This window comes from Histomonas meleagridis, assembly GCF_020186115.1.
Source record: "Histomonas meleagridis strain 2922-C6/04-10x chromosome Unknown contig_20, whole genome shotgun sequence".
Taxonomy (NCBI): domain Eukaryota; phylum Parabasalia; order Tritrichomonadida; family Dientamoebidae; genus Histomonas; species Histomonas meleagridis.
In genome coordinates this window covers 2,401,241-2,419,440 of record NW_027150805.1, presented here as the reverse complement: position 1 = coordinate 2,419,440, position 18,200 = coordinate 2,401,241, and the positions used below count along the sequence as shown (strand labels likewise).

The 18,200-nt window shown below is 29.0% G+C and overlaps 4 protein-coding genes across 4 annotated transcripts; 3 read left to right on the top strand and 1 right to left on the bottom strand.

Moving 5' to 3' along the window:
* Positions 1-573: 573 nt before the first annotated feature.
* Positions 574-4,404, top strand: GO595_003269 (Kelch motif family protein; the record flags this gene model as incomplete). Its single annotated transcript, XM_067916271.1, has 2 exons — positions 574-2,090; positions 3,312-4,404. The coding sequence occupies 2 exons, from the start codon at positions 574-576 to the stop codon at positions 4,402-4,404; spliced, it is 2,610 nt and encodes an 869-aa protein (XP_067777070.1).
* Positions 4,405-6,955: 2,551 nt separating this feature from the next.
* Positions 6,956-8,959, top strand: GO595_003268 (uncharacterized protein; the record flags this gene model as incomplete). Its single annotated transcript, XM_067916270.1, has 1 exon — positions 6,956-8,959. The coding sequence occupies one exon, from the start codon at positions 6,956-6,958 to the stop codon at positions 8,957-8,959; it is 2,004 nt and encodes a 667-aa protein (XP_067777069.1).
* An 8,004-nt stretch (positions 8,960-16,963) lies between these two features.
* On the top strand, positions 16,964-17,656 carry GO595_003267 (HAD family hydrolase; the record flags this gene model as incomplete). Its single annotated transcript, XM_067916269.1, has 1 exon — positions 16,964-17,656. The coding sequence occupies one exon, from the start codon at positions 16,964-16,966 to the stop codon at positions 17,654-17,656; it is 693 nt and encodes a 230-aa protein (XP_067777068.1).
* A 29-nt stretch (positions 17,657-17,685) lies between these two features.
* Positions 17,686-18,195, bottom strand: GO595_003266 (HAD family hydrolase; the record flags this gene model as incomplete). Its single annotated transcript, XM_067916268.1, has 1 exon — positions 17,686-18,195. The coding sequence occupies one exon, from the start codon at positions 18,193-18,195 to the stop codon at positions 17,686-17,688; it is 510 nt and encodes a 169-aa protein (XP_067777067.1).
* Positions 18,196-18,200: the final 5 nt, after the last annotated feature.

The window sequence follows — 18,200 nt, the reverse complement described above, 5'->3', positions numbered from 1 at the left end:
AAGACTCTTAATCTTGGGGTTGCGGGTTCGAGTCCCGCCGGTGGCTTTTTTTAATTTATTCGTTGCATATTTTATTCTTAAAAATCCAACCAGATGTTATTTTTGGATTAAATTAAGCAAATCATTATACTCTGAATTATGATATAAAATACATTTTATGTCATAGAATATATCGATAACTAATGTATCCAAATATATAAGAAAAAAATATCCAATTCTCAATCTAATTAAAAAATTATAACTTTATGCGACATGGGGCTCTAAGTAATTTGGCCTGATTTTGGGTTTGATTCATGATTATCACTGATAATAATGTTCCTTCCGAACAAAGGAGTAACCGTCATCTGAATATCGTCGCATTCAAAAAGTGCGTGTGGAATTTTGGGATTAACGGCTCGATATCGGCATTCCATTTGACGAGGGATGGCGCCCAGATATTTTTGTGTTTGTTATGATGGCTTGCCAAATAAATACCTTGAAGAATCAAAGTACAAAGGGCTAACTATACAGAAATTAATTGACAAAAAAATTTTGGATGATTCTTTACCAATCTGGATTTGCACACCTTATTTTATGCACACACTATCAATGAAAGAAAACCCACTTAAATCATATCCCATGCTTTTACAAACACAACATCAATCAAAATTCTCACGTCCAGATTATTATTTATATCAATCTTTAGCAATACCGAAAGATTCAATTAATTTATATCTTACTGTTAAACATAATACGGCGCTCAACATTCCAAAATTTCCAATTAATTTAAATGTTGTTGTTTTAAATACAATAACAGCAGAAGAGATCTGTAATAAAATTCAAAATACTTTTGAGTGCGAGACAACTGTTAAGTATCTCATTATAGACAATGAAATTATATCTAAAAATACAATTATTGGTCCATATATAAATTTTGAAAATCCAGTAGAAATATCAGTTAAAATCGAATTTGCAGAATCCGCCATACGCAAATTTCAACGAAGAGCCAATTTACTTCATGAAATCAAGCAAACAGAACAACAATTTCTTGATGATTTGAAATATCTTATCGATGTCTGGAACCCACAATTTAAAGCCAAAGGCATTCTTAGTGACTCAGAACGGGAACTTATTTTCCATGATTTTCCAGAAATCCAAAAATCACATTATGAGTTTTATACTGCATTAAGTGAAGCTGAACGTAACAATTATGCTGCCAATGTTGGATGTTTATTTCTAGAATATGAAGATAAGCTTCGATCCTCAGTCAATTATATTTCGTTATATCCATCCATAAATGAACTTATTTGTCTTAAAAAAGTCAACAGAGCCTTTGCCTCAACACTTTCCGAACTTCAACAAATGAATGATGGGCGAGATTTAATGTCGTATCTTATAACGCCCATTCAACGTCTTCCACGATATTTATTATTTTTAAGAGAATTAATAAAGATCACTCCACATTATCATCTTGATGCCCAAATGTTACCATTAGCCACCGAAGTCATTGACAAAATCAACAAAGACGCCGATGTTTTAACCGAAAGAGCAAAACAGTTAACCGTTCTCAAAAAGATCGAAGATAAACTTCGGAAATATGATGTTAAATTTGTAGATCCACAACGACGAATTGTCATGCTTGTAGAAGTTTCATTACAATCACTTAAGAAAATTCCACAAGCACAATTATGTTTATGTAATGACATAGTTTTTATATATATAGATCGAGGCAAAACAGCCAAATTATTATTTTATAAAGCAATTTCGATATTTCATTACTTACCAATTATTGGCGAATTTCGATCTATTTTAATACCATATATTCGTGATTCTAAAGGAAAAACAGAACGACGAGAATTATATGTAACATTTTCTAAGCTTGAAGAAAAAACGCAATTTTCCGATAACTTACAACGATTACTTGATGAAATCTCATACAAACAAAGTATGAAACCACGAATGATGTTATGGTCATTAAATTCCATTTCTGATTCACTTCCATCGATATGTCAACATAATTGTATCTCTAATAATAGAACAATAATATTTTTAGGTGGTGTTTCATCATCACAACGTTTAGTATGTTCTGATTTCTCTTCATATCATCAAAAGTATTTACGTAATTATCCATTATCAGAGATGACCACAATTGAAAGTGGAATAATTGGACGCCGAAGAAGTACATTTACATATTTAAATGATTCTTTTTATGTAATTGGAGGATTTATCGGAACTAAAGAAGTGCCTGAAATAATGCGCTTTGATATGATCACACAAAAATGGCAACAATTTTGTATAAGAATCCAATTTTATCGATATGGACATACATGTGTTGCATATAATAATAAGTTATATATTTATGGAGGTAAATCTAAATCGAAAGGATTAAATTCCGAAATTTGGATATTAGATCCAACGAAAGAAACTTTGGAACAATTAAAAACTTCAGGTGCATTTCCTGAGCCAAGAGTAAGTCATTCAGCAGTAATATTTAGAGATAAAATGTATATATTCGGTGGTAAAGGTCATCGTGGTTTATTAAATGATTTATGGTCATTTAATTTCTCGACTAATGAATGGAAAAAAGAACAAATATTAAATACTATTAGTCCGAGAAAAGCACATATATCATTAATATTAGGAAAAGAAATGCTTGTAATTGGAGGCGTTTCAAATAATTCTTTATGTAATTCTTTCGCGATAGATCTTTTTGGTTTGAGTGTTAAAAAAGTTGAAGACACTGGAAATTTTCCAGAGTCTTTACGTTATGCTTGTGGTGCTATATTAGAGAATTGGGATATAATTATTTATGGTGGTATAGAGTTTAAAAGTAAATTACCTTTAAGTACTTTATATACAATAAAAATATCTTCAAGTTGGATAAAAGAAATTGAACAAACAGATGGACCTAAATTCCCAATAAATAATATGTTTAAACAAGAGTTATGGAATAACACATTAAATATGAATTGTTGTCATACTATAATTGCTCATAGAACAACATATTTACCAATAAATAAAAGAGATAAAATTAATAATAAGGCTAAGAAATATTCTTCGCATAGAAGATCTTTCTCACAAGATATGAAAAATCAACAAATATATCGAAGGCCTTCATTATCATTAATAACTGTGGATAATGATTTAGATAATAATAATAACATTTGGAAAATATCTAATGAAATTACTATCGAAAAACCAATATCTACTCAAAGTGCTTTAATTGAGTTTGAGGTATTATTTAACAAAAGTAATAATAATAATGATGAAAATGATTCTGATGAGACTTTAACTTCTTCTCAAATAGAAAGAATTATTGGTGCTCATCGAAGTAATACTTTAATTTTGCCTGAGAAATTTAATAGGGAACAATTGTTCCATAACGTTAAGAATGAAATCCCTAAGAAATCACAAGAAGAAAACCTTCCGCGTACAATGGCATTACGGAGAAGTCGTCCTCCTTTACCTCCAACTAAATCGAACAAGAATTTAAACATAAACAAGCCACCGAAAATTCATACAAATAACACTTCTTCGATTCCTATCCAATTAACACTCGCAGATGTAACGAGAGTTGGAATGGAATCACGAAACAGAAGAAGAACGAGTTTATCACAAGAAGATTTAAACAGTGAAACGCGACGAAAGTTCACTCGACTTAATAGTGATTCAAAAATTAATACCGAATCAACTAAAACTCCTAAAGTTAACTTAAAGCGAAATATTCACTTAAGTGAATCTAAAATTTTACCTAACGTTCGAAGGATTATACCTTCGCCACCATCACAACATAGTGATGAACATGTTAATGACATATTATCATCATCGCCAACACCACAAAACGTTTCTTCTCCTCCACATAATATTATTTCTCCTGTTTCATCACCACAAAGTAATGTTTCGACGCCTTCGCCACTACAAATGGATTACGGCTCGCCTCCTGATTATCCTTATTCACCACGGAGTAAAAGTATGTTATCGCCGCCGCCAATATTTAACATAAATCCGCCGGCGAGTGATACGATTTTGACAACGTCGTCAAGTAGTAATTTGTTGTTAAATTCTTCGAATAATTTGTTGTCGCCGAAAAGTGAAACAATTGAACAGAATTCGGTGAAGATTCCGTCGTTTAGTGCTTTCCAGCAAATGAATTCGTCAATTATCACAAAGCATAATGGTGATAACAATGATTTAGTGGACGTGAATCAATTAAGAAACGAAATGCAAAAAGTTGAGGCTGCTGCTGCTGCAAATAGATCGCATTCGCCCACAGCAGGTACAACAAGCAGGCTGTCAAACTTTAGAGGGCCCGCGTCGCTGCATACAATGTCGCCAAAGAAGTCGCGTCCGCAAATGGTATATCCACAAAGGAATGGACAACGAATCGCTGGATTCGCAACACAAAGAAATATACCACGTAAATAAATGTTTGATTAAAAGGAAATTATAAATTATTAATTATCTGTTTTTAAATTACCGAAAAGCAAATGAATGCTTGTGATAAATATTAGAATTAAATTAATGTTGTACAAGAATCAGAGGAAACGCTTGCTTAAAAAAAGTGAAGACTCAAAGCATAAGCATTAAAATTATAATATTTTTTGATGCAACATATGATGGTTGCTAAATATAATGCGTGAAATTGATTGTTTTGTTGGTTTTTTAATCAGTTGATGATTTGCAAACTTGTTTCCATACAGAATTTTGAATGCGTTTCGACTTTTTCTCCATTTCGATAAAATTTTGTGCGATTGGCCGTTAAAAAAACTCACATAATTAAAATAAACCTTTCAAATAGAAAATAAACGGAAGAAAAATGAACAACATACACTGGAAATCTGCATTAAAACTTCTCAAATCTGGAACAGAAAAAATAGAAAGAACACCCAAAAAACAAACAAGCAAAACGAAGAAAAAACCAGCAAGTAAAGTACAAAAAACTAATCAACATTTGCCACCAAAGAAAAAAACGAAAACAAAAGCAAAAACAAGCTCTTCACATAGAAGCACCAATCGTCTTGGGAGAGAATTTGATTTATTTTTAAAGAACAAACAAGTTCAATCAAATCAATTAAAACGTTACTTTTTTCGATGGTTAAGAAAAACGCACCAAATGCAAATTATCCAGTTAAGGCATCTCAGACAAATGACTTCAAATTTCGCAGATCATCCAGTAAATCATCCTCAAATTATTCCAACAAAGATGAATTCATCAAAAACAAATTCTACCGACACTGATATAAGTGAAGCTTCTGATTTTTCTTCAATATCCAATAAGCCTCCATCGATTTTAATTTCTGATAGTATCATTGATGATTTATTTTCGACCACTTCGAATTTGTCAAATAAACAAAGAAACGCATCAAAAACAAACAAAGAAAAGCCACAGTATAAAATTGATGAAAGTGATCAAAGTTCATTTGAAAAAATTATTAATGGAACAATTTCAAGGAGCGAATGCATTTTTGACTTTTCATCAGAAGAAGACGTAGAAGATATAAGTCAACCATCGGAACCAAAGAAACCATATGAATTTAAATTTAAAGAAGAAATTCCACTTAAGTTAAACATCAGCAATGAAATTACGTTTGAACAAACGCTTTCTGACGCAGGAAGCGAAAATAAAAAAGTTTTATCAAATAATAAAAATAATATTTTTGAAAAAACAAAAGTCGCTAAAAACAACTTAACAAATAGTAAAAATAATGTCACAAAGAAAAATGAAAAAATTTTATCAAATAATAAAAATATAAAAACAAATAATAAGATAAACAAAGAAGAAATAAATAAAAAACATTTATCATCAAGTAGAGATAAATTGTCAAACATTGGAATTCAAAATGATTTCCAATTTCTGGAAGAAAGTAACACACCGACTGATTCCGATATTAATAAATATGAAGAGAAAGAAAATATTTCTTCTTCATCTCAAAAAATAATTAGTAACAAAGTTAAAGATTTTATTTATTTAGCGAAACCAAATTCGAATAAGGAAAATATTACAAATAATAAAAAGAAATTACCTGAATCTAAAAATGAAAATTTATTGAAACCAACAACAAATAACAACAACAAATACATTAATACAAATTCATTACAGACAAATGCAAAAGATAAAGAAAACAAATCATCGCATTCAAATGATTTTACTAATTTAACTAAATCTGAAAATGAAATTAAAGATGCGAATATACCAAACAATGAAATTTTGGACAATTTTACTTCCTCTGAAGATAAAAGCAATGGAATTATTAATGAATCTGTTTCGTTGACAAAGTCAATTATTGAAAATCAGAAAAAAACAAAAACAGAACTTTCAGATGATTTTGCATCAGTATCAGAACACGAAAATTATAACAAAGAAATTATTAATAAATTTTCATCAGATGAAGAAATCAATAAAAATGAAATTGAATTATATAATGGAAATGATTCACCTCCACAAAAAGCATCTCCAAATAAATCATTATCAAACTATTTCAATTCTACAATACTGCTAAGCAATAAAAATCAAAACAAATTTATATTAGATAAAGATCCAATTGAAGATTTCATATCTTTAACAGAATCTGATGATAAATATAAAGATAAAATTATTTCAGACAAAGAAATAAATGATAAAATAAATTCACCAATAGAATCAGATAAGTCGAAAGATAATAATATATCTAATGAAAATGTAATTGATGATATCAATTCCCATGTGAAATCTGATGATAAAAATAAAGAAAATAGTATTTCTGATGTTGATATAATTGACGATTTCAATTCTCCGTCAGAACCAGAAAAAGACATAAACAGTAATGGCAATAAATTATACATGGAAATAATTAGTGATTTCAATTCTCCGTCAGAACCAGAAAAAGATATTAACAATAATAATAGTAAATCAGATATAAAACAGATTGATGACTTCAATTCGCCGTCAACAAAGTCAAACAAAGACAATAATAACAATAATAGTAAAGACATAGAAATGTTCGATGATTTCAATTCACCAGAAGAATCAGAAAAAGAGAAAAGCAAAGAAAATACTATATCTGATGTTGAAATAATCGACGATTTCAACTCACCGTCAGATCCAGAAAAAGATATTGACAACGATAATAGTAAATCAGATATAAAACTGATTGATGATTTCAATTCGCCATCAAAGTCAGACAAAGATAAAAATAATAGTAATAGTAAATCAGACATAGAAATATTTGACGATTTCAATTCACCGTCAGAACCAGAAAAAGATATTAACAACAATGATAGTAAATCAGACTTAAAATCAACTGATGATTTCAATTCTCCTATTGACGTAGAATTAATTAGCGATTTTGATTCACCTGCAGAACCAGATAAAAGTAATAATAATAATAAAACAAATGAAAATGTGATTGATGATTTAAATTCATTATCGAAATCAAGCGATGATAATAGAAAATCAAACATAGAAATTATTGACGATTTTAATTCACCAACAGAATCAGATAAAGAGAAAAGCAAAGAAAACGACATTTCGGATATTGACATAATTGACGATTTCAATTCACCAACAGAATCAGATAAAATTGATAATAAAACTAATGAAAATGTAATTGATGATTTCAATTCACCATCTAAATCAGACAAAGATAAAAATAATAGCAATAGTAAATCAGATGGTGAAATAATTGACGATTTCAATTCACCTACAGAAGATAATAACAATTCGAATGAAAAAATAATTAATCATTTCGATACGCCAACAAAAGCAAACAGAAACAATGATTCGATTTTTTCAGGCATCGAAATTGTTGATGATTTCGCTTCTTCAACTGAATCCGATGACGACACTTATGACAAAAGCAAATTAACATTATCAACGGAAATTGTTGATGACTTATCATCGACTAATGACAAACTCAACAAAAATAATACAATCTCGAATAAGCCTTCGACAAATTATATTGCGACATTACCCGATTCAATTGATCTAATTTCAGGAACAGTTGAAAATAGTAACGAAGTAATTCCATCAATTAATAAGTCATCAATGGACGTAGGATTTGATATGGAATCATTATCATTTCCAACAAGTGGAATAGTCAATAATTTTGAAGTTAATATATCACAAGTGGATGATGTTATTGTTGATAATAATACTTCTTCTTCTATTTCTGGATCAGATGTAATCGAAACCAAATTGCCATCTGATATAGAAGTGGAAATTGATACTTCATTGTCTGATAATTCAAAAGATGATATTCATAAAGATTTGGACATCGAAATTCCAGACGAATTTATATCTATTTCAGAGTCAGAGTCAGATAACAGCGAAACGAAAACATCTTCATCAAAGAAAAATAACGACATTGAAATGAACACTTTAACATCGCCAATAAATGCAACAGATAAAACTTCAGCTAAACAAAATAATTCTTCATTAGGACAAAAGAATTCGAATTCTTTATCAAATAATAATACAAATTCTGCACCAAAGCAAAACAACAATACTGCGCCTAAGCCTTCACTTGTCGGTGGCACAAAGCAGCAGCAGCGCCCAGCGCCTGCTCCAATCACGAAAACGCTTTCCTTCGCATCAAGGCCCGTTCAGCGTAATGAGTCCGAATTCATTACATATGTAAAATCATTTTTCACTGAGCAAAAGTTCGAAAAGATTAAAAGAGAGAAAGAAACTGGAGCTCTTTTCACTGATATTGTTGACGTTCCGCCGAATATAAAACGCCCGTGGCGTATTTCACAAGAAGATTCGGATTTGTTTGTTGATCTTATTAATGAACTGAATGATATTACTAATTTGTCCGATTACACTTATGACGAATATCTTAAATACGTCGAAGCTTGTCTACACGATCAAGTTAAAAGTGTTAAATGCGATCCAATTGTTGCTGATAAGGAACAAAATGTAGCTGAAATTGAACAAATTAAATTCGTGATTAACATTTCTGACGAAATTTTGAAAAAGCAATTTTTGCAATGTATTGCTTAGATATTTTTTTTATTGTTAAATAAATTTATAAAATATATTTTTTTGTTTCAAAAAACTTTCATAAGTCTGATTTGTCAGATTTTGATCGGCATTTTTTTTAAACGGCTTCGGATTAACGGTTTTCGGTGCTAAAAACAAGAAGAAGTTTTTCTCGTAATGGAATATGGAATTCAAGAAATGCGGAATGTTATTTCAATGTTACAAGCGCAAATGAATTTTCGGAACAGTAAGAATGTTTTAAAAACTCAAGATGAGACAAAATCTTTAATGACCTGTTACGATAATCTAATTAAAAAAATTCAAACAGCGGCTTATATCACTTCAAATTTTCTTTCTGGTGAAGAAGGTATAAAGATTCCATATACAGCAATTTCTGAGTTCAATTCAAAAGAAGTTCAACAATTTACACAGTGGGGCATTTGTTCTTATTCGCAATTAATCCAACAGTCTCTTCAAAGCATAGTTTTTAGTAGCCGAATGGATAAATTTATCAAATCTATTGTGATTCAATTTACAGAAGTTACACCTGATTTAATTTTATTTGCGCATGTAACATTTCCATCACTTTTTTGCTTTTATACTCTTCCAGAAACATTTAATTTTGCTTTATCAGTTCTTAAAACATTAGTTGTAATTAACAATCCTCAAGTTATCTGTCATTTTATAAGCTCATTTTATGAGTCATATCCAATGTTTTTAACTTCATTGTTTGAAAAACTTAATGAACTTACATTTTCACTTGGTAGAGAACCAACGCCAATGATAGCATTTCATAATTTAATTCTTTCCATTCAACATGCATGTAAATTTTTAACACAAGAACATTTCAGACTTGCGCAAAATTGTTATACTACAAATGAAAACCTTTTTTCACTTACGTTCATCGATACACTTCTTATTCCACAACTTCAAATTCGTAATTATGATAAGACGTTAATAGATACGTTAACTTTTGTATCGAATAACCGAAATATTCCATCGTTCCATCGTCTTGTCAAAATATTTACGAACCCCACTTTTACCCAACCAATTATCCTCTCAAAGTATGGCGGTTTCCCCTATTTAAATTTAGCTTTACCCAAAAGTTCTGCTTTATTAACATGGGTACCATTTTATGGCACATCGTATGAAATTCTTTTCACGTATGAAATGTTATTTTCGAATGATTCGAATCGAGAGCAAATCAAGAAAACGTTTAAAGAATTTACACGCAAAAAAATTCTCTATAAAATTTATGATTGTCGTCTTTATTCGCAATCATTATTAAAGCCTAATAGCGTCATGATGAAGCGTTATGAACGAGGCTTTTTATTTAATATCCAAGAACATTTCAAAATAATTCCGAATCAAGAATTTGATCGATTCTTTCATACATTAATTGGGAATGCAGCGAAGCAAAAGATTAATCCATTAGATTTTATGGATCAAATCATTGCTAGTATTAAAAGTAAGAACTCAAACACTACGTCAATCATTGCGAGTGAAGAATTCCAAATTTACGCACTAAAAAAACTTGCGAATGAATATATAACGAAAATCCGAAGATATGAAATATTATTATGTTTAACGGAATGTATCCAATTCATCGAACAAATATTAGATATGGCGAAACAAAACTTAAGCGAAATGATGCCGTATGTTGTTAATGACATAAAAGATGATAAAAACAATGTAACGATTAATGGCGAAATTAAATTCTGGAAAATAATTGAAGACAAAAACCAAATTTTATATGATGAAATATATGATGAATTAGTTTATTACTTAGTTAATGATGATAATATATATTATTTGTCTGAGAAAGAAATAATAAAATTACAAACAATTATGAAGTCCATTTTGAGCTCTAATAAAAGAATTGTAATAATAACTGTTCCGAAAATAGTTACAATGCTTATGAACAGATTTTCATATGAAAAAGAGTCAAATGAATCGAATTTGATTCTGTTTAACGCATTTCTGTCGATTATTAGTAATTGCAAATATGAATTCGCAATGTACTTCTGCTATTACTTTAAGTACGTAGATAACGGTATCGATGGATCAATAAATGTGCCTAAGGCAATACGACTCGGGTGGCTCGGGGTATTTAAGCTGCTGGGAAGGTTCGTGTTTAGGAAAAATAGAGAACTCAGTGATAAGTTCAGCAAGTTCTTAAGGAACGATACATGAAAAATAGTAACATATAATTAAACATTTTGTTTGTTATAATTGAATATGAACTAACATTAGAAAAATAACTTTTAGTAATTACATTACAAGATATATCAAAATAGTAACATATAATTAAACATTTTGTTTGTTTTAATTGAATATGAACTAACATTAAAAAAATAACTTTTAGTACTTACATTACAAGATAAGATATATCAATATATATGTATTCTGATTCAGTGTGCAAACGATTAAACTTTCAAGTCAACGTCGACTGTGAAAATAGTTTCCTTATTATTAAATTTATCTTCGACTATACATATCATTAAAAAAGAATAAGCAAGATCAAAGTCATCAATATGGAACACTTCAAAGTCAAAATTAGATTTCACATTAAAACTTTTAACAAAAAAAAAATATTAATATATATTAAATAATTTAATATCATAATAAAATTTCAAACATTAATATCATTCGTCGCTATCATTAAACCTTAAAAAGTATCCATTTAATCTCTGTGCAAACTTCTTATCATTATTCAGCACAAACATTCCGATTAAGCTGTACAAGTGGTTCCATTCTTTTCTAATGTTATGCGGCGCTTTCATACTCCGATTTCCATTTCCGGCAACTAATGCATTTCTGAAGTATAAGCAAAACAACGACGCAAATTCCTTTTTGCAATCGAATGTTATATTTACCAATGTGTTATATATTGCCGAATCGATTCTGCTCATACTTCCCAAATAACTAAATCTATTTTCAAGCATTTTAATAATTTTTGGGATTTTCACAATTGCAATTCTTTTATTCGAATGAAGTACATATTCCATATATTTGTGTAATTTTTGGAGTTCGTTTTCATTAAGGAAATGACAATCGTTTTGATTATTAACTAATAATAGAGAAAAGTCATCGACAATTTCATTTTGTGGAACATTTTCATTCTTGTCAAGCAAAAAAGCCCAAAAATTAATTGCATTATTCATTTTGTTATTATTATTATTATTATCAAAATTTTCTTCATTTTCTTCTTCATATTCATCATAATAATCATTTTCTTTCTCGATTTTAAGTTCTTCTTTATATGATAATGTTGCATAAGGCATTATTTCATTTAACATTTGTTTGGATGATTTAATTAATTGTTCAATTGCTTTAATGCATTCATGAATTGCAAAATATGCGTCGTATCTTCGAAGTTTAGTTATATATTCATTTGCGATTCGTTTATATGAATATATTTGAAATTTCTCATCAAATATTAATGAGTTTTTAAACGTGAATAAGTCTTTGCTTAAAAATAATTTGCGAAAATGCTCGAATGGATTCGCAAGCTTAAGATTGGCTTGCTTTAATATCTTCATGAAAAATCGATCGTATTCTTGATTATTATCGATTTTATATTCATTAGGTATATCTAATAAAAACCCTTTTTCATACATCTGTTTGATTTTATTGCTAGGATCGAGAAGTGATGTACCATAAAGTTGACAATTGTATATATTATTGATGAGGTTTCTTTGAATGAGCTTTTTCCTTCCTTCATATACTTGCTTAAGTTGGCTCTCATCATTTAAATATTTACAGATGATTTCGGTTAATAAAAGGATTTCATAAGCACTTGAATAAAATGGTACTCCTGATTTTTTATTTTCTGGTATTGCAAAGTTCATAAAAGGAAAACCACCATATATTGAAAGAGTAATTGGTCGGGTGATTTGAGGCGTAGTAAACACTTTGACAAGACGATGGAATGATGGGGTGTCCTTGTTGTTAAACACATAAAGAAGTGCTTCAATGATTTTGGGATCATAACCACGAAGTTCCATTTGTGGAATAAGAAGTGTATAAATAAATGTAAGTGAGAAAAGTTCTTTATCTGAATAACAATTTTGTGCAAGTCTGAAATGTTCTTTGGTTAAAAAAGTACATGCATATTGAATGGAAAGAATCAAGTTATGAAATGCCATCATCGGTGTTAATTTTCGGTCTAGTGAAAATGTAAGTTCATCATATTTTTCAAACAATGAAGTTAAAAACATTGGATATGACTCATAGAATGAGCTTATAAAATGACAGATAACTTGTGGTCTATCGTATACTATCATTGTTTTAAGAACTGATAAAGCAAAATTAAATGTTTCAGGAAGAGTAAAAAAACAAAAAAGTGATGGGAATGTAGTATGTGCAAATAGAATTAAATCCGGTGTAACCTCTACAAAATAATTCATAATACATTTTGTGAAAGTTGCCATTTCATTTCTAAATATTATATTTTGTATTGTTTGCTGAAACATTTGAGCATACGAAAATACATTGGAAGAAAATTGTTCAACACTTTGTGGGTTTACTTTAAATATCGAATAAAATTGAAATAATTTTACAAACGAAACTTTATCATCAATGTCATTCATACCACAAATATAACTTGATGTGCAACATGCTGAAATTAATTGGTTTTTTAGAAGGATACTGTATTGCTTGATAAATGAATTTGGTTCGAATAAGAGCCTTTTTTTCTGAAAATGATCACTAAAGTTTACTTGTGCTTGTAGCTTTAGGATGTTATTCTGTAATTCATGTATTGAGTAATCTTTTTTCATGCTTTAATTATAAGGATATTTTTGAACAAGAATATATGTTTTGACACCTTTTGCATATGGCCGTTTATTTTCTGCCTAAATTGAAATCTTTAATTTGGCAAAACGAACATGAAAATAACGGTCGTTTAGGCATAATAATTGAATGACAATAAAGTTGTGAATTTTTGAATAACATGATCCACAATAAAATACATACAAATATGTCAGGCTCAAAATGGCAAAAATCTATATGTGGCCATTTAAGAATTCAAAAGATGGATATAATTAATTTAATATTTATAGATAAAATACATTGATATAATAAAGGAGTTAGGAAATACTTCATGAAAGTAAACTTGACTCTCAATTAAAAATTAATTTTATCTATAATAATATAACAATTATGATTTTTTTTCTTTAAATACGTTTAGAGGACGTTTAAAGACGTTAAACTATTACACACTATATAAACCTAACAATTATGGATCCCCTGAATATTCAATTGAATTAATGTGGGCATTTTTTTAAGTCACCTGATAAATTGCAATGAATGAAAACAACGAATTCAAAGAAATGCAAAAAATAGTTTCGACACTTCAATCACATATGTGGTTACAATTTTTTAGCAAAATGAAAAATAAAAAGCTTGAAGATTTAATTGATCATTATAAAAAACTTATAATTTATCTCCAAACGTCTGCTTATATCACAGCAAAATTCATGACTGAGAAAGCTCTTGGTAATAAAGCACCATGCATTGTTTCATATTCAAGTATTTTAAAGTTTTCTGGAAGTAAAAATGGTAAAGTGGAAAAATTCCCTATTAGCAAACATAACTCATATCAAGTGATCACGGATTGTATAAAAAATTTGTTGTTTGGTGAACATGTTTCTGATTTTATTGTCAATATTAATAATCATTTCACTGGTTTAACAGCTGACTTATTTTTATTTGCACATGTTACATTCCCATCATTTTTTTGTTATTTTACTTTCCCAGAAGTATTAATCAATTGTTTAAAAGTAGTGAAATCCATGATTTCTCTCAAGCCACACATTGCTTGTCATTTTATAAGCTCATTCTATGAGTCATATCCAATGTTTTTAACTTCATTGTTTGAAAAATATGATGAACTTACATTTTCACTAGACCGAAAATTAACACCGATGATGGCATTTCATAACTTGATTCTTTCCATTCAATATGCATGTACTTTTTTAACCAAAGAACATTTCAAACTTGCACAAAATTGTTATGCAACAAATGAAGAATTTTTTTCACTTACATTTATTTATACACTTCTTATTCCACAACTTCAAATTCGTAATTATGATGAGATGTTAATATATACGTTAACTTTTGTATCGAAAAACAAAAAAAGCCCTTCATTTTTAGTTCTTCTGGGTTCATTCACAAAACCAAAAGTCACTCGACAAACATTTTTTGAAATATATGGCAGCTTTTCCTTTTTTATTTTGTTTAAAATACCTTCAACATATTTATCATTTTTTGCGACATTATATGAAGTAAAACTTTTATATGAAATTATTCCTAACATTGATCATGAAGATTATTTTAATGATATTGAAATGGATGGTATTATATATGAGAATCAACTTTTTAATATATTTAAAATGAATGATAAAATGTTAATACGAAATTATAAAAAAAATTTTATATTTGATACACCAAAAATGTTTGACATTGTTAAAAAGGAAGGTTATGAATATTGTTTTAAAAAACTATTTCTTCAATCAGATTGTGCTACAAATCCATATAATTATTTCATGGAACATTTTGCAAGTTTAAAGGATGATAAAGACATTGAGTATCGCATATATTTATTGAAAAAACTTGCTAATAAATATATTAAAAGACTTAATGAATATGAAGTAGCAATTGCAATTTATGATTGCACTCAAGAAATCAAGAAATATATTGAATCTTCACAACAAAATTTATATAAAATTAATCCATTTTTCTACGAAAGAATTAATATTGAAGGTAATTTTAAATCCATATTAGCACCTTATACAAGTGACAAAATGAATTTTTGGATTTTCTTAAATGATCCAAAAAATGTTCCACAAGATTCAGTAATATATGATAATTTTGTGATGTATTTAATAAATAATCAAGAGAAATTATATTTAGGTGAAGAAACGATTCAAAAATTACAAATATATATGAAGAATATCCTTAATTCTAATTCGAATCGTGTTATATTTATTGAAATCCCGAAATTTATTTTTATGCTTGAAAAAAGATTTCGTGTAATAAACGATGACGAAGAATTTTATTTGGCGATGTATAACATTCTGGTTACAATTTTGGGAGAATGCAAACATAAATTCGCATTGTATTTCTTTTATTTCTTTAAAATAGAAAGGCAATTAGTATCTGTACCATGTGATATAATGTCTGGTTGGCAGAACTTATTCAATATTTTTGCTAAGTTTGTGTTTTCTGTTAACAGTAGTGTTAAGGAAGAACTCATTAAAATATTTCAATTTGAAGAGGTGACCATCCAAAATTTTGTTTAAGATAAATTATATAATTACTAGTAAAAAACTTAATTGAATATAATTTTAACTATTAATTCATTTGAAATGTTCATAACATACATTAATAGATTTAATTTTTGTATCTTTTTTCTCATTCATAGGAAATATTTTTGTTCATTCTTATCAAATTTGCGAACCTTTCATCATTTAAGAAATCATAAATTATTTCATTGTACCCGATTTTTGATTCAAAAGTAATATAACCCCCAACTATTTGTTTCATCATTCACACTTTTTAAATATATCAGAAATATTGTATTTAACGTGTTTTTGTGGAATTGACTTGTTTTAAATGTATTGAAGTTAAAAATGAGAATTAGATGAATATGAAACTTGTTTGAATCTGATTTTGTTTGGTTTTAATGGAAAATGTATTTGACGAAGTTGGGGATGAGGCTTTTTGCTACATAGACACCTCTTGCTTGAAAAAAAACTATTTAATGGGTCAAAATAAGATAAAAGCCCAGATAAAAACGAATAAAAAAATGCCAAATCTTCAACACATTTGAAATTAAATACATAATTCAATAATTAACACAAATAAATAAACGGTGGTTCAACGATAGCCTTAATCAACGGATCGGAAACTTAACGGTCGATATTGTTTTTTCAATGCTTGGGCTATTCAATAATTTGTTTGCATGTAATTGAAAAGAAGTCGGTTAGCCATCCTCAAACAAAATTAAACTTCATCATTTTCATGATAATTTTCACTATTCTTTCGATTCATTATGTTACATTCGATGTTTATGGAACCCTTCTTAATATGTCTTCAATTTCTGATTGCATCAAGGAAATTGCAAATGAGAATGGTGTGAATCCTCAAGCTGCTTCCAACATGTATACTTCATGCGAATATAAAGTTTTGTATGGTGAAGAATACGTGGACTTAGATTCCAAAATTAAGAATGCACTCTTCTGGACAGATATTTTCTTAAATACAAATTGTTTTGTAAAATCATATGATCGTGTTATTAATGCCTATAATAACCTCAAGCCATTCCCTGAGGTTATTGAAGCTCTTAGTGAAATCAAGAATCGCGGATATTCTATTGTCATTATGTCAAATAGCATGAAATCAATCATGGACAATAATAGAAAAGCACTTGGCAACTTATTTGATATTGCATATTTAGCTGATGAGACTAAAGCCTACAAGCCACAATTGCAATTCTTCAAATATGTTCATGAAAAACTTGATTTTGATCATGTTAATCACACACACATTGCTCAAGGCATATGGGCAGATATATTTCCTGCTACTCAGATGGGTTGGAATAGGATTTGGGTTAATCGTGCAAATGAGGGTGTTTCCTCTCGTTTCGAACCATATCATGTAGTATCTAATCTCACTGAAGCTCTTGAATTTCTTCCTCCTTTAGAACAAGCTTAATCATTAAAAATGTGCTCAATCAAACATTTCTATTCACACTTCTTTTGATAAATTACATATTTGAAAAATTTGAGGTTTGGTTTGAAAGCTTTGGACTCATCAGCTAATATGGCCATATCAAGGACATCACCAAGAGCTTTTCGGTTGACATTCATGAGTGAGGTTACTGAATTTGACATGGCAACAAGTGTATATCCTCTCTTTTTCATTTCCTTTAAAGCATCAATGACTTCTGGGAATGGCTCGTAATTTTTATATGTTTGAATTAAGCTATCATAACTTTTTTCGAAACAATCAGAATTTAGATTTAAATCAGTCAAGAAAAGTGCTTTCTTAAGTTTTTGATCCCAATCTGCATATCCTTCACCTTGAACAGCAAGATCTTCTGATTGTGAATATGTTGCTAAAGCAAATTCTGGATCCAATCCATTTTCAGTTGCAATTTTTTTAATCAGTTGGTTCTTTGTACTAATGTTGAGGAGTGTCCCATATATATCAAACGTAATATAATGAACAGCCAAAAACGAGAAAATTATCATTTGTT